This window comes from Athene cunicularia, assembly GCF_003259725.1.
Source record: "Athene cunicularia isolate RWA chromosome 14 unlocalized genomic scaffold, athCun1 chr14_part1, whole genome shotgun sequence".
NCBI classification, from domain to species: domain Eukaryota; kingdom Metazoa; phylum Chordata; class Aves; order Strigiformes; family Strigidae; genus Athene; species Athene cunicularia.
The window spans coordinates 256,074-280,058 of record NW_020799118.1 but is presented as its reverse complement, the minus strand read 5'-3'; the positions used below and the strand labels follow the sequence as shown (position 1 = coordinate 280,058).

Below are 23,985 nucleotides of genomic sequence, written 5' to 3'. Positions count from 1 at the left end.
CAATACTTCATCCAAAGCAGGTCTTTCCGGAAAAAGAAGAGTAATTAGAATGGCACAATGTCCAAGAACAAGCAAATAGGTATGATCAGTGTCAAAGAGAAAAAAATGAAAGATTTTGTGCAAATAATTCTGCAGTTTCTCTCAATGTTCCTTCCCAGCTTGCATCTTCAGCCCTCACAGAGTGCCTGCTGGGATAGTGCTTTCCCGTGAAGCAACAACGATAGTATTTCTGGTCATTTCAGTGATATTTGTGCACAAAAGACAAAGCTTAAAACCAGAAGCACTTTTCTGCAAACCTGGACAGAGGACTTGAAGTTATCTCTGCCCGACTTCTCACAGAAGTGTGAAAAAGAAGGAGCAATAGAAAAGTAGTCAAGAACTAGAAGGAAAAAGTTCTTCTATAAACCAAATTCATCTGGAATAAAGCTGCTACATCCTTAAAAGCAATGCACCCCAGTGGGAGTCCAGCACTGAAAAAAATCTCCAACTCAGAAAGAGAATGGACACGAACATACACACGGGGGAACAACGCATATAGGGAATTGCTTGAAGAAGAAAATGATCCAACTGGAGAGCAACTAAGACCTTCAGGCACTGAAGTACTACTGACTGCACTCATATATTTGTGAAGACAGACAACAGACATTACACTAGATCCTATGAAAAGTTTTAATAGCATCAAGAAAGAATGCCGTTTCAAGGCTGTAGCAAGTATTTACAAAATGTCTGAATATTTCAGACATTTGAAAAGAACTGGCTGCCTTTACTTACATTTGATCTCTTCTTACAGACTAAAAATAACCTTCTTTTTCACAGACCTCATTTGAAGTAAATAAAAGCAAGATGAAGCATTCTCTGAGACCTTCCTTGTAATTCAATGAATCAAGGAATCTATGACAATGATGTAATCCGACTTTTACAGCTTCCTTCAGACATATTTTTTTCTACTGCCAGACTCAGGCTCTAAAACTCAAACATACAAAAGTACTGGCCTCTTTTTTGAAGAAGTACTTGGGGACCTCTCACTTGTTTTTGATGGAGAGAAGGAGGTTTAAATGATTACCAAAAAAACACACAGAAATCTGCCTCTGGATTTACATTAGCAGGAAGAAAAATGTTAGCTAACTGTATTTTGGGGTTTTATACCTCTCAGACAAAACTTCCTCATAAAACCCCATAGAATTAGGCAGAACTGCTTTGTATTATTCTTTCATCTTAAGGATAACGAGACATTTCTTTAGTCAGTGAAGACAGATGCACTGCCACCAAAATCCATGGGATTATACTCCAAACAGATTTTACAGTTTGCCTCATAGAGGTTTATTAAAAAACAGTGCCTTGAAACACAGAAATACATTTATGTGTACTTCCTGCACTAAATCCAATAGGTTTGGTAACAAATCGTGTTATTACCTCCAAAACCAGCAGTTCCTCTTGCACTCACTAATGATGATGGAACATTCTGTAGCCCACATTTTAATAGAAAAAGCTATTAAAATTCCAGAAAATAAATATACATCATGTTATAGTAAATTTGTTTAAGCTGTCCTTTCCATGGCCATTTCTATATGTATAAATTACCATATCTGCTTATATAAGAACATGGATGAGAGCAAAACCAGAGGGATAAAGCCTCTTATTTATAATCCAGGACAGCAAATCCCCTTTGATCCAGTACCTGGGATTTTTTTCTTAACATTGCAGTGTACAAACAAGAATAATTTTCATGGCGACATTCAAACACACAAACAAGAGACCATCTGCCATGAGATGTCTCTCTTGTAACACAAGATTACTTGCTTTATTATGAACACACAGTTAGTATACTTTTTAATTAAAGTGACAAAACTGAAATCGAGCAACAGCCTGCCTATTTATTCTTATATACATGAGAAAATACATATTTAAACATGTATTTATTTATACTGTGATAAAACAACTGAAAGTCCTGAATATTAAGATGCACTTACCTTTGTATCTTTATTTCTCACCACAGTAAAGGATTAAGTGACAGAGAATGCAAGCCTTTTTTTAGGTCTTTAGAGATTTTTAATAGCTCTGAAAGAAAATGCTCATTGTGCCTATGAAAATGTTAACACTTACATTGCTGCCACTTACCATTAAGAGAAAAGCAAGTTTCACAGTAGACAAGGACCCCTCCTAGCTCCCTATTTTATTAGAGAAAACGGTATCTACTTTTATTTCCTACTTTTGGAAACAAGATCGAACTGAGTTTCCCTAGGCAAGGCAGAGCACACAGACAGAGGAGTTGAGAAAAGATTACTTACACTGGGAATTGTTGTGTTGTAATTCCAAATCTTGATCTTGGATAGACCAAAGTCACGTGCCCGGGTGGGATTGCGGATAACGAAGTAAAGTTGGACGGGCGGATGGAAAGGGCACGTCCAAAGGAAGCTTTCCTTCGTGATCTAAAAAGACACAGAAGCAGACTGTCACTAATACCCTTTCTCCTAAAGCAGGATATTTTAATTAACTCATCACCCCACAGAAAAATATATCTCGATTAGAAACATAGGCATTTAATAAAATACTACATTAGGAGCAAAACCTTAACCTCATTTCCAACCAGGAAATCCGACTTTCCTGCCTGTAAGACGGCTCACAACCACCTGACAATTAGATAAAGGTCAGCTGCTTGCTGTCCCGGTAAGACATCTGCATGCTCACAAATGACAGGCAGTCTGCCATGCTTTGTAACTGCAGGGTCAGAGCAAGCCCAGTCTATTTTAATCAAATTAATCAGCTTTGCAGGCACTAGAGGGGATCACTGAGCACAGTGGACACTGTATAATCATTTCATGATTTTTTGAAGTGCTTACACTTCAGAGGAAAGGAAGGCTCAAGCACTGGGCAGAGGAATGATGCGGGTCTGAGGGTTCATCACTGAAGAAACACCTTTGTTAGACATTTCTAGAATTAGTTACCTGTCTTTGTTATTCCGAGGTTTAAAAGACCTATATATATATATGTATGTAAGAATCTAAAAGGTTTACAAAAAACAATTTCAACGAAATGACTAATCGGTGTCTTATTAAGCATTATATCCCATCAGGCACTATTTCCTTAGCTGAGAGCACCTGATGTTCTGCCAGGCATTTTCTTCTTTTACAGCATATCACACAGTACAAGGGAGGAGGCAGTTTAACTGCTCCTCTTGAAAGTCTGCAAGGGTAATAAATAAACTAATAAATAAATAAAATCCCTGATCTTCAATAAGAGTATGTCTAGTCTCAAAGTCTAACATACATCGAAATGATCAGAGATGGAAGTGTTTTAACCATGGTAAAGTGAGCTTTCCCCAGAGTACGTTTTTATGTTGTTTTCACTGTGTTGAAAGTATTAGTTGCTTGCAGATTCATTAATTTAAGGGTTTTTTCTAATGCACCCAAAAGCTTTGCTGTATGATCTGAAATGTACAAAACCTGGAAATGCTGCTTTGACTTCTGAAGGAGTCTGAAGTTCAGTTATCATATACCCACACTCTAAGACCACATTCCCTGTCCAGATTGCATCTCCTCTCACACAATACCTTTCCAGCTTCAGGAGAGATTACAGTGTCACAAATCAAAGAAATATATTAATCAATGAAATATTAAACCTCATTACTTAAGAATAACGGGACATATAAATACATGAGAAATGCTGAGAATAACAGGTTTATAATGGATTAATGAATATATTACTACATAATTTATAATTATCTAGAAAGTCTAAGAGTCACTAGAGCTACTACTACCGAGTGCCATCTGCCAGAGAGCATGGCCTATAAAGGAGAATGGGTATTTATGACACTCAAAATATAATGTTCAGGAGACAGTAAGAAAGATGTTTCAAGTAAAAATATTTGTCTGGAAATAATGCTTCGTATTGAGTTTCAACTAAATTTCAAAATACTGCATATTTGCCTTCTTTCTGTTCTCATTCATCCTGCAAGCAGAAAAGTACCCTAGCATGAAATATTAATTATTACTAGAAAATATTATTATTTTATTTCACTAGAAAATAATATTGTATTTTACTAGAAAATAATATTATATTCACACTGATTTTTTTACTAGAACCTTAGCTCTGAAGGCCCATGGAGACAAAGGACACACAGTGAATGTGCAGCACAACTGAAATTATGTGTGTCTGAAGGACTATGGACATTTGCTAATCTTTCCAGTAGCATCAGAATTTCATACCAGTCACTGTCTCTTGTCCATTGTCTTCAGGATGTAAGCACCTCGTGTCTCCTCATCTTACTATCTCACAGAACAGCCATGAAACACTTTTACCATGCCACACATTTTTCTTAATCTCTTGTTCAAATCTATCTACCTACATGTTCTTATTCTTCCATGATTATTCCCTAGGTAAAAGGATAAGACAGAGGCAGGAGAAAATAAGTATGTTTCCTTCTTAAGTTTACTTATACTCATATTAAACATCTGGAAGAAATTAGCATTTAGGCTCCTATACCTGCAGATCACAAGAATTACTGAAGTTTATCAGCAGACATACTGTCAAAATTGTGAAATCCCCTGTCCTTAAAGTTTTGTGATCTCATTCTACAGACACTATGATTACATTACAATACTCTAAAAACCGAGTGTGTTCTTTCATCCAACACCACAGAGTTAATACATAAGGAGAGAGAGTTAAAGCTGCCTCCTTCCAGTTGCTCAGTTAAGTCAGGCAAATTAATCCAATTCTGTTCTAAACCAAAATTATAACTGAATACCAACATCTTGGACAGGAAAGCTGGATTTGTTCATAATAAGCAATATTTGTATTTTTTTAAATTATCAGATTGTTGTTATGCAAGTCAGGTTCCAAATGCAATCATGTTTCTAGACAAAAAACCCAGTGATAGAATATCAAAGAAATATAACGAGAAATGTTCACATCCAGGACGAAGCTATCTTACATTTAAATTCTTATTGACCAAGCAGCACAAATCCCCTGGGTTGTCAGCATTTCGAATGTCCACATCATGAGGAGACACAAATATCTTTTCGTTGTATAAATCAAAGAACTCCACCTCGCTCAGGCCCACGTTTACTGGATTTCCCCAGTTAGAAAGAAGTTCCATAGTTACATAAATGGCATCACGTACTTCCGTACTGGTTGTCATCTGGAGCAAAATGAAATACGGCATAAACATAAGTGACGAAACAATAAAATGTGGACAAAATAAAGGCTGCTAAGACTACAATATTGATGAGCCAAAAGCAAAACGCTTGCAAACTCAAGCCTCTGTGGATGACATTCAATCATTTTGGGTTCCACCAATTCTGCCCCACATCAACTAATAAATCTACAGCAAGGGAAGAGAAGAAAACTTATCATCCTCTTACAAAGCCTAAGGAGAAAACAGCGCTCTCTTCTTTGTCTGAGTCCTTTGTCATTCTGATGAACAAGGGAATGGTAATAAATTCTCTTCTCTTACCCTGCCATAGGTTTATCAGTTGATGTGGGGCAGAAGCAGTGGCATACAGTTCATTCAATGTATTTTTATTTCAGAAATAGTGGGAAGCATCAGTTATGGTGCATATAAACACAAACCTTCTCTCTCAACATGGAATCTACTTCCCATTTGTCGTCAGGCAGGAATATGTCATTATCACAGGCAGAATGGCTCTCAGGCTCGGGAAGGACTTTCAGAAGTTTCTTCTCTTGTCTGGAACATACATATTCATTTATGTGTCACTTTCTCATAACTCTTGTATTTTTAAGAAACGGTTTAGTTGGTATGAAGCTGAAGAGACGATGGGACGAACCCACACACCCTACAGAAGAATCCCACGTACCCCCAGAGTGAATGACAACTGTTGCAGCATCCCACCCTAGACACACAGAGTTGGGTTAAAAGACTGGGCTCCAGTTCTCAGCTGGTTCTGAGGCAGTCTGGGAAAGTAATACATAGGTGCCACAAAGACAAACAGAGGGAGATGTCGGCAGTTCCCAGAACCACAGAGACTGGCCCAAGGCTGAAACCTTCTCCCTGATTTGCTATTATTTGCATGATGTCTCAAGTATCTAGAGATTATCAGGTGTAGTGGTACTACACTACACCTGGTGGTATATGGAATAAAACCTCTTCAAAAAAGGTAGCTAGCCTTGAAGGAGGTATATATATATACCTGCTTCCAAAAGGACAAATTCTCTCAACATCTTTTGTCACTGCAGTCCTTGTCTTCCTTTTTTCTGGAGGTTCAGCCATTGCAGAAAGAACAGACGAAACAGAAAATTTCTTCTAAGTAAAAAAAAAAAAGATTAACATGTTTCATTCACATTGTTAACACATGGATGAATATCAATCTACATCTCTGGAATAAATAAGCTGAGCCCAGCTCTTCACTAATCTGTAACTCTATACTAAGTTAAAGCACATTTAACAGAATTGATCTTGATTTGCAGTGAAATATGTGAGCTTGGAGCTTGATCTCATACGTGGAAGAAAAGTAATGTAAAAGCATTCTCTGATGATTATTTAAAAACATATCTACATATATATATGTCTGAAATCTCACTTGTATACATTTGGTAGGACTCAGAGTTGGCCAAAGCTTTTGCACAGGTCTGCCTAGACTTCCTCCTTCTCCAAAAAAGGATCATACAGACTTTTAAACCCCAAAAAGCTCAGTTTTATTAGAATAAAAATCTTGATTTATTTTTTCAAATATCAAACTATCAGTAGTCACTATCTAACAGAAAACAGAGGAAAAGTCCTGCAGTTCTTACAGTGCTATGGGTCTTTCTCTACCCGTACCCCACTTTGTAAGTATATCCTGCTCCCTCTGTTAATTTTCCTAAAAATTTGTTGATAATTTCTGTCAGAGACACAATACTCAGCACAGTGAACAGATAGTCAGATGAGGAATGGCAGTCCTTCTGTTCTTAGGTCACTTCCATTTCTGTAATTTTTGAAGAGTAGGACTTTAAAATGCTTAGAAGTTAATTACTTTTTCGGTATTAAAAATTCTGCATTGTTACATGTTTAGATACCAAAGGCCAAGTTCCACATTCCCTTAATTGTGTAAGAAAAATTAAATTACTTCTGGGAGATCCCTTAGGTCAGCTTTAAGACTGAAAACTCACAGTGGGTTTCTGAAAATCCATCTCAAGTGTCAGGGTAAAATTACATCTATTTTAAGTATTTTCTTATTTTTCATTTAAGCACAACAATGTTAAAATTAGTCCCTATGTTAGCAAGAAGATACCTCACGTGAGAGTATTCAATGGAATTTGTTCTCTCAATCACAAAGCTATAAATACCTCAAAAACAAGAGGAATAAGATTGAAAAGTTGACCTAGATGGTGAAATTGTATGTAAAATACTTATCTATATTAAAAGAACATTTTCACCTTTGCTTCTAACCAAAACTCCCCAGAAACCTAACGCTGTCTCAGCGATGACGCTGGATATATATTCATCATAGCACCAACTCACAGCTTCAGGGAGCATCAGCTTAGGTTAAAGCAGTCAGCTGTCTTACAAACCCAGAATTCAAATGAGTAACTCCAAGAATGTCCAGGCCTCCCTCTTTTCCTTCCTAGAAAAATGAGTCTCCTAAACACCAAACTGAAAGCAGACTTTGAGCCCGTGAACGCTGTCCGTATCGGATAGTTTTGTACATCTCAATTTTTGCTCAAATTTCTTTATGTACTTTATTTCTGTTAGGAGAGCTGAATTATTGGTAATGCTCAAAGTTTAGCTAGGATTGTTAATACAAACCTCCTTATTCTTTAACTCAACAAGGAATAATGGTCTGACCTGAATCAGAAGGGAATGGATTTTTGTTGTTTTCCTTGTTGATGAGTTTTTAATTGGTTTTAAGCATGGTTGTTGGAGCTAAGAGATGTACATGCACTGGTGCTGAAAACCCACACAAGCTCCTCCTCACTAAGAGCTAACAGTGCGTGAGAGCTCTGCTCCTAAAGCACAGCGTGGATTAACGGGGAGCAGTGCCCATATTAATGAGTCCAGTAGGAAGGCAGGATTTATTGGTATGGAAATCACACATTATCTTGTTTAAGAAATTTCTAGAATGAAAATGCCTCAAGCGGGCCTGCAGCTGTGCATTTGACTGTATAGACATATCATGTGACTGGTCTATCAGCTGCTCAGTGATCCCTGAAATCAAGAGAGAGTTGTGGGACGCCAGCCTGAGGAAGAGGATTAAAGAAAACCACCGCGTGGATGAATAATACAAATACAGTTACACTTAAGAGGCATCATCATTCATACACAATCTTAATGTAGAAGAGATTGTAATTCCTGGGGTTTTGCTATGCGATCTACCAGCCCTCTTCTGTATTTTGCCGTACCTTTTGAGGGCTTGTGGAAACTGTCTGCCTTTGCAGATCTCTCTGCAAGACTTCATTTTCAATCTGCACTGCTTTAACCACAGCTGAAACTGAGAGATCAGGATCCTTCTCGCACACATTCTTTCGAGTTGCTGAAAGTGGTCTTTCTGGCCGACTTAATGGTCCTGCCACCAAAAGAAGGAAGGCATATTCATTCGTGCAGACATACAAGTATGGAACGTTACAACAGCATACATTTGAAACATCTGATTGAGTTACTGACACAGGGCTTTACTAGCAGTCTGTAAGCATCCCAAGTGAGGCTGAATTGCTCCAATTTGTTTTTATATTAAGATTCCGAGATGTATCTACTGTAGACAACAGCTGAAGCAGTATCATAAGAGGAGGGAAATGGATAAATGAGAAGCATAATTTTTATGCTTTAAGATTTTTTGTAATTATTTTGTTCCAGTATTTAATGGAAATGCCTTTCAACAGTTCATTGAAAAAGTATATATCATTTCAGCACACCAGAATTTTTCAGTATATCTGGGGTGTTCAGCTATTTTGGAGGAATCCCCAGAGTGTTCTAGCAAAACAAAGGGAGTCAGGAGTTGCTATTTGCAATGCAAAATAAATGACCTTATCACTTAGGTAGTCATCAAAATGCCCATATGCATCCCAATCTTCCCAAACATCACAGACAAATAGAAACATCACAGCCTATAAACAGGTTTAAAGGAAAGGAAATAAAATTTAACGACAGAGGATCTGAGATTGGACTAAAAGAGAAGCAAAGTGGTTGTATTCAAGGACTTCAAAAGTCAAGGGAAAAAAAGAAGCTGGAGTTGTACAGACATTTAGATCAAGTGAAAATATGGATGAACAGGCTCAAAATGCTGCAGTGAGGTTTACTAAGCAGAAGAGTAAAATGGTAGGGGATGTTACGAACATGAAGTCTACCTTGAAAAGACAGGAGGCTAAAACTGAACTGAGATTTGCGTGCATTCACACCCCTATCCCATTTATACGCAGAGAAACTTGCAACAACCATTGGTCGTCTCTGCAAATACAGGACAGAATAAAGTCCTTTTTATTTTTCTGTACTATACCATCCCCCTGAAATGAAATTAATTTAAAGGTTTAAAATTAAGACAGAAACAGCTCTAACAAGCATTATTATAACCTGAGAAAATGCTACACACATCTTTGGAAAGTGGTCAAAGCAAGCATCTGCTCAGACAGATGGTTGGTGAGGGTCTCAGAAGCTACAAAGAGGATTTATTCTGAAGCCAAAAAGAATTAGCTTCTTTTCCTCAATTTGGTTTTCTGCCAGTTAAGAAACTAATATTTTGACTTTTCAAAATGGTTAGCTTTACTGTTTTCTTGGGACACATCTGGATTCTGCTCTTTTGAAAAAAGTGTGTTAACCACAGAGTATGATAAGTCAGAAAACTTCTTCTCAGACCTTTCAAAACTCAGGTTCATCAGACTTGTTCAATTAAGGACTGTGCTGAAATAACAACTGCATCCATGATTTCAGCCCCTAGGTTTGGGCTTTAGTTTTTTTTAGCCCAGGTGAAGACCATATCTTAGCAACAGATTTGTAGAATAAGCAGCAGTGCCTTCAAAATGGTGTTCTCCAGTCCAGGAAAATACATTTTCCAGTATGGTACTAGATACCAGCACATCTTACCCCATCACTGGAGACAGATCTGCAGTGTTCAAGGTGTAATTCGAGTACAGGCCCAGGTAGCAACAGAGCTAGTTTTGCTGTGCTGTGGAAAACTATGCCTTTACTGCTATAAACGTGTGTTAAAATCTTCCATCAAGGTGTCAGTTGCTGGTTCTGAGAAGAGGCACTTCTCTTAATACCACAGGGAACAGAACTCCATGAGGAAAGTGGGAAACACAGAGCAAGCACAAGGACTGAAAGGGAGAGGGAAAAGTCTTATGCTGTAGAAGGAAAAAGAAAAGGAATGTAGTAAAGATGTAGCAGAAGACTGAAGTATACAGACTCTGGACTTTCTCACAATTTTACTTAAGTCAGAACACTCAAGGTGGTCAAAACAACAAAAACCTGAGAAAAAAAACATCAAAAAAGACAACAGCCAAGAAAACTCATGACAAGCGTACTAAAATTACATCTGAGCCAGAGGAGGAAAATGCATGAAATCTCTTCTTATTGAGATTATATATTCTTATTTCTTACTAGAACAAATTCTTTCATGTCTTTCCTGGTGCAAGAACTCAGCAGATAGTGGGCGAGTGATTTTATTTTTTACCAATATCGGTCTGACAGGAATGTACATTTCAGCATTATCTTTTCTTTTTGCCGAGAGAACTCGCAGTGGCTTCACTTCTGCAAGATAATAAGGGAACATAAATAATCAGCTTCAGAGATATTTAGGAGCAGTCAGCCAACAGAAAACTTATGGGATCTTAATGGCTAAAATGTTGCCACTTTAATTATGCTGGCATAGTTAAAGTGATAACCTTCATCCTCCCTCCCTTTCACTGATACAGTTCTATTGATGTAGAAATACACATGCATGGCTTGCACAGGCTTTAGTGAAACAATATAAAATATATCATTATAAGGTACCAATATAATTCATCTGTACCAGGTATTTACTTGCGTTACTGTCAAGTAAAGCAAAAATAAATAAGAAGTCCTGAATCACTTATTAACATCATTATACCAAAATAAATTCTTAAAATATAGACTAAAATCTTGTCTTATTTACAAGTTTCAAAGAAGGAGAGGGTTGCCTAGAGTAGTTCATAAGAGTATTTCTTCACTTTTTTATTTGATACCTTGATTTTATCTAATACCTCCACTGTTTGCATCACAGCTTTGAAATTCTCTCTGGAAAAAAACCCAAGTACTCTCCCCAATATCTTCTCACTGCTGCTCCATCCCTCGTTCCTATCTCTTCTTTTGCCACCCCTCCCCATTCACACTCCACTCTAAGTCCACACTATGACAATGAGAGGAACACTCCTTTACTCAGTTTGTTCAAAGATTGTTCCTCTTAAGTTAAGCAATTACCTATGGATAAGGAAAAGGAAAAAAAAAAACCAAACCACCAAAAAAAAAACCCCAAACCCCAAAACAAATCCCCAAACCACTTAATGTACCTTGAAATAAGTAGGAAGTGAATTCTGAGAAATACTGAATTCGGTCTGGTTTCTGCCTGAACTCTCTACCTTCAACAAGCTAAACATCTTTGAGACCTAGTTGCTGGCTTTGGGCTTGGACATTGAGGTCTCCAAAGGAGAAGCCCTGACGAAGTGTCTCATAGCCAGATAGATTTGTTTTCTCCAAATAATACACCTTTCATCAGGGCTGAATAGCACACGCTATGACAACAAGTACCCAGCACACAGGATGGGAAACAGAGGAAGTTGAGACTGGGAAGATGTGGCCGCCTAGATTACTGCAAAAACAGTTTAAAAATATACTAAAAAAAGTAAATATCTCTAGAGAAATCTCAGACAGTTTGAGACAATCTTAGTTCAAGTGTTTAGGCCTGGTGACATAAGTGCATTAACCAGGGTTACATGTTTTGTCTTTGCAAAAAAAATTCTTAACATAGTAGTAAGAGGATGCAAGTCTCCCAGATCAGGAGATTAAAACAATAGGTTTGCTGAAGAGCATGAAAACTCATGAAAGTATGGAGTAACCATTGATGATTAAATGGCAACAATTCCCTTAAAAATAATGCAATCAAAGAATCATTATTATTACAGTACTGTGGTAGTATATAATACACAGAGACTTACTACTTTGGTCCTGGTTGAACTCCAACACAGTAAGGCCACCAGAATCAAGGCCAGAGCATCTCCCAGCATCCTGATGTTCAGAAGCTTCTTTCTGCAGTGACCTACTGCTATGCAACTGAAGGCCTTCAAAGCTTGTAATTGTTTCCTCAGTGGGAGATGGTTCTGAAAACACATCCTCCTCAACAGAGTCATAATCATCACTAAGAGAGTCTTCTTCCATCCTTTTCTCTTCTATATCGAGTTGCAAGCTTCTCAACTTCTGGTACAATTCAAACAGATTTGTTAGAAATAAGCTAAACATGTATTTTAAAATAAACTCATGTGGGTGCTTCTTCCTCCCCTAGAAGAAAGAAAAGGCTTCTCATGAAGTCAGAGACATGATGCAGCTAAAAATATTCACATTCCTATGTCATGTCTTCACTCCTCTGATGAGGACTTGTAAAGAAAAATCATCTCCCAAGTCCTTTGTTCCTTCTCATCAGAATCCTTGCAGGAAAATTCTACAGGCCAAGGAATTTTTATGGGCAAAACCAATTTTGTGGAATAAGTTACAAATAGGAGATAAGTAATGGAGAGGGCAAGGGCATGTATTTTTTCAGTCTCACACAGTTAGATAACAATATCTCTTGGCTTGTTATTTGAAGACTAGTTGCAATCAGATTTTCCAGATGCCTTCACAACGCTGCAGAGCTAATGCAATAGCAACTTCTTTATAAGCAATTGGAGAGATGGTAATTGTCTTGGCTTGTACACACCTGTACTTCAAAAAACAGTAAGAGTTGGGGTCTAATGGATTAAACCTCCAGTTTGCAGAGATTTTTCGAGTGCAAAAATGCATTTATTTTGACATTTCCTGTGGGAAAAAAACTGCCCCACCTCTCTGAGCATATGCCACAAACAGCATAGATGATGCTGGAGAGCCTTGTGGTTTTATGGATTCAAAAGGACAAGACTTTGCATACCTTAAACGCTTTTTTGTTCCTACTTTTTTAGTATTAGAGTTTGGAGACAGGTAAGCAAACTGTATGAGTAAAATGAAAACCTGAATCTATCTTAGGTGCAAATGAACTGTGACAGCTTATGTGCAGTTTGCAGTGAAAGCTTCAAGCTGCTCTTCTGCTACAGATTACACTTGTTAGGAAATCCATGTTGACAGAAACATATTACAAAAAGCAGGCAAACTGAGGCTCAAAAGAGGGTCTATAAGCAACCTGAGGCTTGATACTGAGCATGTCCTTATGACAATCAAGACTGATACTTCTAGATATTTGACAGGGAATTGTACAGGCTTTCTTTCAGTTTGAAACCTCATGACATCTGCATTGCAACAAGACATTCAAGAAAACACATTATAGCTTCAGGAAAACCAAAAGGAATTCCATCTGGGGCGCAAAGAAAAGTGAGGGCTTGGGTTAAAATTATTAGCTTATTACTTACTCAGAAATTATTATAAATATCACTGTAAACAAGTTACTGGTTTGCAGAAAAAAAAAAATATTAAACTCAAAAGCAGCATAGGAAAGGTAGAGAGACACAAGCTAAGAAAATATACTTGGGATGTTCATCTGATGTCAGTGGTAAGATCTGTAGACAGTTTCATATATATAGGCTACTCCACTACCCAGAAAAGCTTTACTGATGTCATTAATTGGTTAGACAGAAAACCATTCACAAATTTATGTTCATTTACTCATTTTTTTAAGGAAGGGATATTTGTGAAGTTTTGTAGAACAAACTGCAATTAGTACCCAAATGGAAGGCTGAACTGTCTAACAATGGAGTCAACATAATAACGACCATCAATAGAAAGCAGTTGTATTAATTAAAATATTTTTATAACTTCAGTCTTACTTCTGTTAGGTAAAACAATGATATGCAACAATTTTAGCACAATTATTCAAAACCTAACCTAAACCCAGAAAGAGTGGTTGTTGAAGCTTTTTCTAAATTGACAGCCAAGGTGACATTCATGTGGACAACCATTCAGTAAACTGAGAGAATCTCCTTACATGAAACACTTTGATTCTATCCAAGAGACAATATGCTACCTCCTTAAATTAGGATTTAACACGTTATAGCATTGTTAACTGAGATTAGATTCTCAAAGTGGTTTTACTTTTTCTTTTCATTTTTTTCCCTCTTCATGTCACATCTCATCAATGCAAAAATCTAGTGAAGGAAACACTCCACACCGGGTTTGCACGCTCTAGACATGACTGATACCTGGGCACATTCACATTTCAGTTGACGCTACCATGAACAACGGAAGTCAATTGTACCTGGGAGCAACAGAGAGGATCATCACCACCTGTTTCCACGCTCAAGCTTTCGTAAGGTTCAAAATCCTCCGAGTACTCAAGAGGAGGTTTAATGCAGAGTTTAGCTCCGCTTTCTGTTTTAATCTCCACAGTTTTCTGTTAAAAGAAGCATTCAAAGAAATTACAATCCTCTAGCTATCCAAAAAACCCACTGGAAAAATTACTGGGAAACTATATTGCTGTCTGGCACAACCTGCATCTTACTCAGTGGTTGCACGTTTCCTTAGCTAAATAAATCCAGTTGTTCATTAAGATACTGTAACTGCTATCCTCCCATCCAACTGGACAAACGACTCATTCTACGCTAGTCTCAAGTAGGAGGTGGTTTTCAGTAGAGCTCCCTATATCTGGCTAACTTTCCAATCCAGAGGAGATACCTCCTTCATTTGGCTCTTGTGATTAGAATGACGCAGGTTATGACCAGCCACACATTTGGCAAAGTTAGCCAACAAGCAGTGATCTACTGAGAGAAATAGCAGCTGGGGAAATGAATTCAACTAAGCAGAAAGGGTGATAAATAAAGTAATGCAGCCTTAAAACTTGAATGTACAGTATTTGCTGAAAGAAAAGAAAACCTGCATGACAGGAACGCTTGGTCCCCAGTGACACAGAGCCCTGATCCCCAGTGACTCAAGCACGGACTGGACATCCAGCCAGGGCAATCAAGTAGGGTAATTATTTGGGTGACAGGTCTCAACTGTTCAGAATTCACACTCGTTGCGTTAAGTCATACTCCTTGGCACATTAAGTCAGATCCCTCTTCGGGTCAAAAAACCCCCAAACAACCAGACCAGTGAGGTTTCTCCAGTGAACCAGCAACTATGTAGCTAATGGCTCCAAATCTCTTATAGGCAGGGTATTTGTTACCTATATGCATTTTCCTCTCTTCTGATCTAGATGAATTTGTCCCAAATTACAGCTTAAGCTATGCAAATTACACCTCCGTGTCCCTTAACGTATTGCAGGGTGGAGAACAGCAGTGACAGGCAGGGATGTATCTCCAAAATGAGGTTCGCCATCCTTTGCACTCCCCAGGCTCTCTAGGCTTGCCATCACAGACATCAAGCAACAGCTATTTGGCCGGAGGACAGATTGAGACAATCACGTCAAGGTTACAAAAGTTTCTGTGATGGATGTCACAGAAACGAGATCCCTTCAGTGAGATTTCCCTCATTAGCTTCAAAGTAGACACAAAACTGGTCAAGGTATCACGTCGCATTGTTACTCAGTGTCCAGACCAAACCAAGACTCAGCTTCTACAGGAGTCCCAACTGCCCGCTATCTACTAGTTGCGACGAATTTCCCCATTTACAATCTAAAAATTAGTTCAAGGATCCATTCTTTCAAACTGTTTCTTACCTGAAGCCAACCTCTGCGTTGTATTTTGCTTGGTGCAGTCTGTGTGCTGCGTTCTTGCAACTCACTCTCTTCTAGCTGGGCTGCTTATTCACAACACAGAGACAAGAATTAGAAGACATAAAATAGAAATAAGGTATTTGACAATACACATCTTAGTTCACATTCTTCTTTTTTTTTTTTTTTTCTTCCCCTGATGAGGACAGAAGAGCAAGCCTTTGACATGGTATCAGCAACTGAAAGGGCATTCCACTTCAGCTGCTGGCTGGCTGTGTATTAGTAGCAGGAGTTCTGAACCTCTTTGGGGACAGCCATCATCACGTGTATTCAAGAGAATAAATTGTTTAAAGATACATTAGCTTAACAGCAAGGGAATCCCCCCCCATTCATTGATATGAAAGTATAGAAAAATGTTCTAGAACAGGGGTGCCCACGGTTCTAACTCCTAGTTGGGTGGACAGTAAGCTGTTTTAGGAAGCTAACTGAGCCCAGATCCCACACTACTTAGGGCAGGCTGATAGACAGGGTCACTGTGAACAACAGGTTTACAAAGGGTTACAAAACACTGGGTTTACAAAGGAATTGTGTGTATTTACTCTCAAACTAAGGAGACATAAGGTATTGGCAGATTAAACGGAATGTATTAGGTATGTAACATACCGTGCAGAGAAGGATTCTTCAGGTGCAAGTCATGAATGAAGGACAATCATTTTCCTTTATTTCTAAGGCAAGAAAGAGTTGGTTCCAGAACTTCTGCAAAAATTCTGTGTATGGTCAAGGAGAACTAAGGGTTCCTGTGCTGGAAATGGTTCCAACTTACAGTGGAACAATGGATTTTTGAGAAGATGCTTTGACTGAGACAAAGAGACAGACACCTTGCAGGTCACATCAGCATCCTCAATGGAGCAAGGACATCACCAATACTCTCAATAGCATCCTAAATAAAAGGCATCTCATTTCCTATGTCCAAGACAGATTTACAGCTTCCAATTCTCAGTGGAGAAAAACAGCTGATGCAAAACCTTTTTTCTTTAAGCCATAATTTCATGGTCACCCTAAGCCAGCAGAAACTGGTACTACCAATAAAAGAAGCAGTCATCCTACAAAGGTCATAGAATCACAGAAAGATTTTGTTTGGAAGGAACCTCTGGAGGTCACTTAGTTTAACTTTCCATTCAAAGCAAGGCTTACTTCAAAATTAGATGAGGTTGCTCATTACAACTCTCAATAGCACATTTTCTTTTTTGGATTGGACAACCCTACATGCACCTGTGCAATGAACTGTTCAGAGAATTGAAATGGGCCAGTTTTAACTGAGGAAAAACACAAAAGAAAAATTTCTTTTAATTGTAGTCACTTGTTCAATCTGGTTCGCCATGACATTGCACAAACACTGGTACAGGCAGATAGAACGGGCACATGGTAGGACTGATCTTGGGGGAACGGTGTGTGCTTATGTCAATTTAGAGTGATCATAAAATTGCAGAGCAAGAAGAACAAGATGTTGTTCTGTTGCTTCAGCACAAAGTATCTGTCTCTTGGGCCTGAAATAGAACTAAGAACGGAGGGAAAAAGGAATGGACTGCTTCAAGGAAGAAACACAGCCCTTCCAACCAGAGCTCCTGCTACTCCAATAGCCTACTCCTAAGTAACTCCAGAAATACTTTGCAGTTATTAGCATTGGTGCTGATTGCTACAGGGCTCTTCTGGCACTGAGGGTGAACTGTTCTGAGATTACAGTGCTAGAAGCGTGGTCTGATTCAGCCACTACTGTGGGACAGAATTGGAAGCATCTTTCACTTTCTAAGCAATCCATCTCTCCTAAGTAACTGCCCAGACCACCATTCCTGTAGGCTACAAATGTAGAAGAAAAAGGGGGCAGGGTAGGACTCATGCTGCCACTGCTGAGTATTTGGTTCTCAGTATTTTGTTTGAGTATTTTGTGATGGATTCATGTGACCAGGTCTCTCTAAACCAGGAAATAACAGTAGTTCAAATCCCAGGCAGAAGTTGATGCAGCTGAGCTACTCATCTGTGCTACAAACACTACTTTAGAACAAAACCATCCTTCTCATGGGGTAGACAGGATGTGAATACCAACCACCTGCTTCAGCACACAAAACGGGTCCACTGGTGTCATTCCCTCAGGGACTTGAGCTGACAGTGCCTATTCTGGTAGTCGAGAATGGAGTAGTACATCATCAAAATATTAGTCATAATCAAAGGAGATGCCACGCTACCCTTAAGTCATGTCTTTGAGACCACACCAACATTCACTGGAAGTACACACATGGTTGTGAAACTATGTTTGGGTTATACATCCAAAGGAATGACAGTATACCTAGAGATCAGCTTCACTACCTTGTAAGCCCATCATTTACTTTAATTCATTTACCAAGCCTAAGCATAAAAAGTTTATCAATCACTATTATCACGAATTACTCCTAGGGAACATAGACAAAGAAAAAAGTCCAGATAAATAGACTTATGATGACACTTTCAGGAACCACAAAGAGGGATTTGTGCCCATTCTGTATTATTAAGTATCACACATTCCTAATTTTTCAGTGAAGACTAATCCTACAGATAGATGCTTTAGAAGTAATAAATGATGCAATAACTCTCATGGGAGATGGATAGGGAAGACAATTCAGTGCTGTAGCTCAGCCAGAAATCATTTCTGTAAGTAAAATCACATTCAGTCATTGAGAAGAAATGCCCAGAAATGAAACAGACCACAGAACTGCCAAGGTACTACCCCCAGGCAAGAAGCTTATACAGATCACCAATGACTCCCACTCCAGACTCTAGTGGCAAAATCAAATGGAAGAAGAAAAATGACAGGATGATGATTCAGTTGATATCTTTCACTGCAGCTACACGTGTTTAAAATAACAACACTGGATAGCTAAGAAATGGCAAAACACCGAGTTCCCTTCCGCAGAGATAATGCTACCAGCTCGAAGTTGATGGACTTGAGGTCCCTCAGACAAACTGAAGTATTCTACCTTAACTGAATCAAATGGCATTAAGCGACCATAAAAATAAACAAGTTTGGTTAAGCTTAACAGTAACACCCGCACAGCAGAACTTTAAGAGGAAATTTCTCTTGATATGAGTTCTCTTACAGCTGCTGCCACAATATCCCTGCACAATTTTGGGACCAAAAAGTCAAGGAGACTGTTTTACACCCTTTTTAGCTACCTAAAGGTCTGTCATGCCAGTGTGGTAGAGCTCAAAATTTCCTTCGTTTTCCAAAATCCAAGAACATGAACTTTTTTTCATCATTACACAAAAGTTTTTACTTTCATACAGAACAGCAAAACCTAGCTGATTCCCCATCACCACCCCGTATAACCTGCCAGAAATTATACAGCAGACAGATAAGCCTGAATGCACTTAAACTTGAAAACAAATAGTGTGTACCCAGCGTAGCAGGAAAACAAAGAAAGAAGAGAAATCAGGATTAGAGTCATGGTTAGAACAGTTCCTGAAAGAAAAGTCCGTTTCCAGTATTGTTGAGATTAATAAACTTTCAATCTTAATAAATTATCTTAACTTTTTGAACACTCTGTCTTCATTTTTAGGAGAAAATAAAGGTTAAGCAGACATTATCTACACAGCAACACATTAAAAAACATACACTCTGAGATAGATAATAGTAAGAATGCTCTAAGATAACAGACTAAGGTTGGTAAGCTGCTTTCCACAGGAATTTAGTGAAATCAACTTTATTTTCATTATGTTAAATAGATTAGAAGGCCAGTAATGTCACACTTTATACCTTCATACATGCAAAATTATTCCTGTCATTACATTGCTCTCTGTGACTGACAGATTGAAATTAGAAACAAAATACACATTTTCAAATAAAGCCAGACAGTCATTGGCAGAAAATGGTAGATTTTCTTTACTTCAAATATTTAAATAAAGATTAGCTGTCTTCTTAAGACAACTATTAGAGCTTAAACATAATTTATGAGCTTAATGCAGCTATTACTGCATATAATTTGATTATAGTATGTCAGTGGTTCTCAGCCTGTGGCCTGTGGCCCCCCTGGGGGGTTGTGGTGTTGCCACGGGGGGGTCTGTGAAGGCTTAAAGCAGGGGTGGGAACATCCAGCCTGGAAACATTTGGTCTTGCCCGCAGCAAGCACTGTGCCTCCTCTCCCCACAGCCCCCTCCCCTCAACGCTCCTCTCATACTCAAGCCCCCCCCCCAGCCCTGACACTTGTATATTCAGTGTTAGTAAGGCTGGTGGGAACCACTTTAACGAGGTGGTTTTTCTCTTAAAGACATTTTCTTAACCCAACAGCCCTCTTTAGAGCCACAGCTGGGCTGAAGTCTGTTCCTCCAAATGGTCGCCCTGGACCCGTAAACAAAAATATCCAGTGACTGAACACAGACAAACAAAGCGGGAGGTGAGAAGAATTGTAAAAACTTTTCATCGAATTTTAATGTAAAAAGTTGAATCAAATTTGGAATTAGAACATTAAAATACCATAAAATGGGCCATTTGAGCAAGAAGAGTGTTGATGCTATTATTTTAAATTCATATGGAATCATTGCAATAAAGATAATAGGAGTGTGTGCATAAACTGATTCTTTTCCCTTCTCTTCAAACGTGAAAACCCTTCATGAGAAAACTGAAATAGATATTTGATGTAGTCTACCTGCTTTAAATCCTGAATTAAGTCTTGGTGGTCCGCAGCCACGGAAGGTATTTAAAGGTCCGTGCTGAAGGAAAGGTTGAGAACCCCTGGTCTATGTCATCAAATGTCATTTGTTTACAGGACACCAGACTCAGATAACATTGAAGTCCATCAGATTTTAAAGCCTATTCATGGGGGTATGTATCAGACAAAGGTGTACCATCGTTTTACCCTGACAATTTATATACATTTTGAATCTTTTAGTTGTGACTGTTGAACGAATGGAGAGGTAGGGAAGTTAAACTTTGAAATTAGTGAGGGATCAATTGAGAAATCGATAGGGTGTTGCAGGAATCACTCCTTACACAGACCAACTTAAGTACTCTGATGAAAGAGTCCCACGGAATTTCATTCCACCAAGCCCAAATGCTGTTGTCTCTTTATCACAGCCTGACCAGTAACCTCACTGACTGAATTACAGCTCCACTGAGTAAATGTTTAAAATAGTTCTAGACTGCAATCTCTGTAAAACTCTCATGTAACTCACCATTCGTCCTGGTGGTCTTTGTCTTGTTTTTAAGGTAGCCACATGAGTTGATTTTTTTGCGGTAATTTCTCAGCTCTGAATTAGCTCCATTCAGATACAGAGAAAATCCTTGTTCTAACTGCTCCAGTTTGATCTGTACAGGATCCTTTCTTTTTAGACGTCCCAGTAGCCTGAAGTAGAAAAGACAGTAATTCATCCTTACTCAGTGCATATACAGATGGTCAGATTAGCAATAAATACAAAACCACACAACGTCACAAAGCTGAAAAATATCTTCATAGTTTAAATAACAATTTCAGAATACAGCTTCAGGACTTGCTCCTGTTCTGGAATGTTTGTATGAGTACCCACATGCTGTGACATGCAAAGTTAGATCAAGCCTCTCCTTTTTGAGATTTTTTTTCCATGTTGTTTCTAATTTCATGGGGTTTTTTTCCATTTGACATTTAGTATATTTAACTTTTCTTCTTGAGAAGTTTTAAAAGTTTTACTCAGAATTTCAAAAAGCTTTAAAACGGTTGAACTCTTTTCAAGAAAAAAAAAAAAAAAAAAAGGTTATTTGTGTTTTGAAACTTGAGGGGGAAAGCCCCCCAATCAATAATGCAGTTAGAGATACCAGGAAATTAGTCTGGTTAAAAAAAGCACCCTTCCCCTGACTCAGCGTCACTGAAACACCTACCCTCCCTCTTCCAAGTCTCATCTTTCCTCCCTTCCCCGTGCGTTATACTCAGTCCACCCTAATTCCACTGGTGAGGTGACATGCAGGCCAGGAGGTTGGGGTCATGCGGGTGACAATTTCTGACTGCCTCTGCAGGCTGCTTCCTGGTTTCCCTCTGACTCCAGGGTGGGTCAATCCACGGGCCAAAGTCCCCAGGGGTGTATCTGTTGTGACATGTCACCTTTACGCAGGTGTGTCCCCAGCCATCCTCTAGGCAGCAGACCTCTGCAGGAGCACCCACCCCCTGCAGCCACCACTCTTAAATCCACCCCAGGCTGCTCCGACTGGTGATGTTTTGGCACATGCTGGGCTGTTTCTGTTAGTTTGGGATCTAGCAGAAACAGCTGTGACTGGCCAAGGGCGGCACCTGACCTGCTCCCACACAGGCTGCTCTGCAGCCCCCGCCGTGCCCATCCATGAGCCTGCCTCTTCTGCGAGGTAGAGTGCCCACCTGCTTGTCAGGTGTAATTCTCTGGCATTTGTTTCCACGAAAATTCAGAATTAGAGCTCCAATAATAAGGAAACAAGTTGTTTCAATCATTAAATAATTTGGTTTTATCATTTTCTAAAACTGCTTTAGGAGACCATATACAAAATAAACCCATAGAATTGGTAGTTCTAACATAACTGTGGCTTTTGTATGATTTTTTTTTTGTTTTTTTCACCAACCCATTCAATTTGTAATATGTTGAGTAAAATCTTATGGCTTGTTGTAAAGGAGGGAATCCAGCAACAACGTTCTGCACCCCTCTGAATTAACCTATTAAATTCATCTGTCTACGGTATGACAGGAAGGTTCACAGGAACAAAGATTAAAAGAAATGTTTTATACTTGTCTGAAAGGTACTGAAGTTTGCAAAAGCAACCTAGATGTCCTTATCTCCCATCTTAGCAGAATCTAACTTTACACATTTAACTTCAGCAAATTTTGCATACAATTGTCTGTGTTTCCAACAACATAGAAACCTAGCCTCGCAACATCATCCTCATACAGTGTGAGCTGCCAACTACTTCTGAATCTAGACCCTCTTGCCCTATAAACAAAAATCTTCCCTGTCAGCCATGGAAACAATAACTATTTTGTTAATTAATTTATGTACCTTTTAAAGTATGCTGAAGAAATACTGTGACCTCCTCCAGAAATAAGAACTTCGATGTACTTAGCAAAGAAAGGGAAGAGAATCACCTGAATACTTTAAGACATAGCAAATCACACTTTGCATCACAAGTTTAAACCCCAAGATTTTAAACTAATATTCACAGCTGCTGATATTAGATACTGTATTAGACAGTACACAGCAGATATTACATACTCAGTGGTGGTAATAATTCTGTATCATACCGGTTTCTCTGCTGAAGGGATATTAAGTATTCATCATGTTTTTCATCAAAGTTGGTCAACATGTCCTTAATATAAAGCTGAAATGAGAACATAATTGTCACACTGAAGTATAGAAATGATTTATTATAGAGTACTACTGGCTTTGCACCCTCAATAGACAAGAATGCTATAAACTGAAAAAAGTTCCTCCTTCAACAAAGCATGAAGCTGACAGTGTGTCAAATCAAGTTCCTGAAGAACAGAGGAAGTGTTACTTGCTTTACTTATTTTTCAGATCCCTTCACAAATTACTGAAAAGCCTAAAAATACAAAAAATGGAAAGCGTATGTTATAATGAGTTTATAATCCAAGAACCGACAAGCAAGTCAATTCTGGGGCACAAGCTGAAAGGGTCATGCCCAGAGCCCAACCGAAGGACGATTTTCCTGAATTGCTACTGCTCGTAAGGTCAGTTAGCTCTAGAATTTAGTCACTGCAGAGGCTGTATACATTTAAAGTGCTTAATTAAAGATTTTACCTTGCTTGCTTTTCAGGAAATAGGAACTTTTCCAGTAATTCCCACAAAGTATCCCAAAGTTGCTGCAAGTTGTGACAGAGTGCCCTGTTATAAGCTCGGAAGCTTAAACTTACCACCAGAACGTTTAATTTAGTTCTGTACCACAAAGAGAAACCCCGTATTTTGTCTCTTACCGACTACAGTACCTCCGCCAACACACCGCCCCTTCCCGCGCCCCCGCTGAGGCCCCGCAGCGCTGGGGCGGAACTGACAGCTCTGCCCAGCGCACAGCAGGGCCCCGGGCCCGACCCCCCTCCTCGCTCTGCCTCTGCAGCGCCGGGCTCGGGAGGAACCCGGGGACAGAGCCCGCGCCGGACGGAAACCCTCCGAGGCCGGGCCGGGCCAGGCCAGGCCGCGCCGCCCTGTTTGCGCGTTGCCGTGGTTACCCGTCGCGCTG

General features: G+C 39.0%; 2 protein-coding genes across 5 annotated transcripts in view; one reads left to right on the top strand and one right to left on the bottom strand.

Annotated features, from left to right (window-relative positions):
* The window catches only part of KIAA0556 (KIAA0556 ortholog), a 62,759-nt gene extending 38,820 nt beyond the window's left edge, over window positions 1-23,939 (bottom strand). Inside the window, exons 1-12 of one of the 4 annotated variants that reach the window (XM_026859117.1) lie at window positions 23,723-23,939; window positions 23,033-23,109; window positions 20,973-21,142; window positions 15,777-15,859; window positions 14,379-14,513; window positions 12,100-12,358; window positions 10,526-10,675; window positions 8,335-8,498; window positions 6,147-6,259; window positions 5,569-5,683; window positions 4,931-5,137; window positions 2,289-2,429 (exon numbers count right to left, since the gene is read on the bottom strand). In XM_026859117.1, the coding sequence (XP_026714918.1) occupies window positions 2,289-2,429; window positions 4,931-5,137; window positions 5,569-5,683; window positions 6,147-6,259; window positions 8,335-8,498; window positions 10,526-10,675; window positions 12,100-12,358; window positions 14,379-14,513; window positions 15,777-15,859; window positions 20,973-21,142; window positions 23,033-23,094 (1,599 nt within the window). In that variant the 5' untranslated portion in view covers window positions 23,095-23,109; window positions 23,723-23,939. Of the gene's footprint in view, window positions 1-2,288; window positions 2,430-4,930; window positions 5,138-5,568; window positions 5,684-6,146; window positions 6,260-8,334; window positions 8,499-10,525; window positions 10,676-12,099; window positions 12,359-14,378; window positions 14,514-15,776; window positions 15,860-20,972; window positions 21,143-23,032; window positions 23,110-23,549; window positions 23,668-23,722 lie in introns of those variants that run through there. The other 3 variants (XM_026859119.1, XM_026859118.1, XM_026859120.1) reach the window with 3 other exon arrangements.
* The window catches only part of GTF3C1 (general transcription factor IIIC subunit 1), a 44,214-nt gene continuing 43,655 nt past the window's right edge, over window positions 23,427-23,985 (top strand). Inside the window, exon 1 of the mRNA XM_026859131.1 lies at window positions 23,427-23,479. Coding sequence (XP_026714932.1) covers window positions 23,427-23,479 — 53 coding nt within the window. The remainder of the gene's footprint in view (window positions 23,480-23,985) is intronic.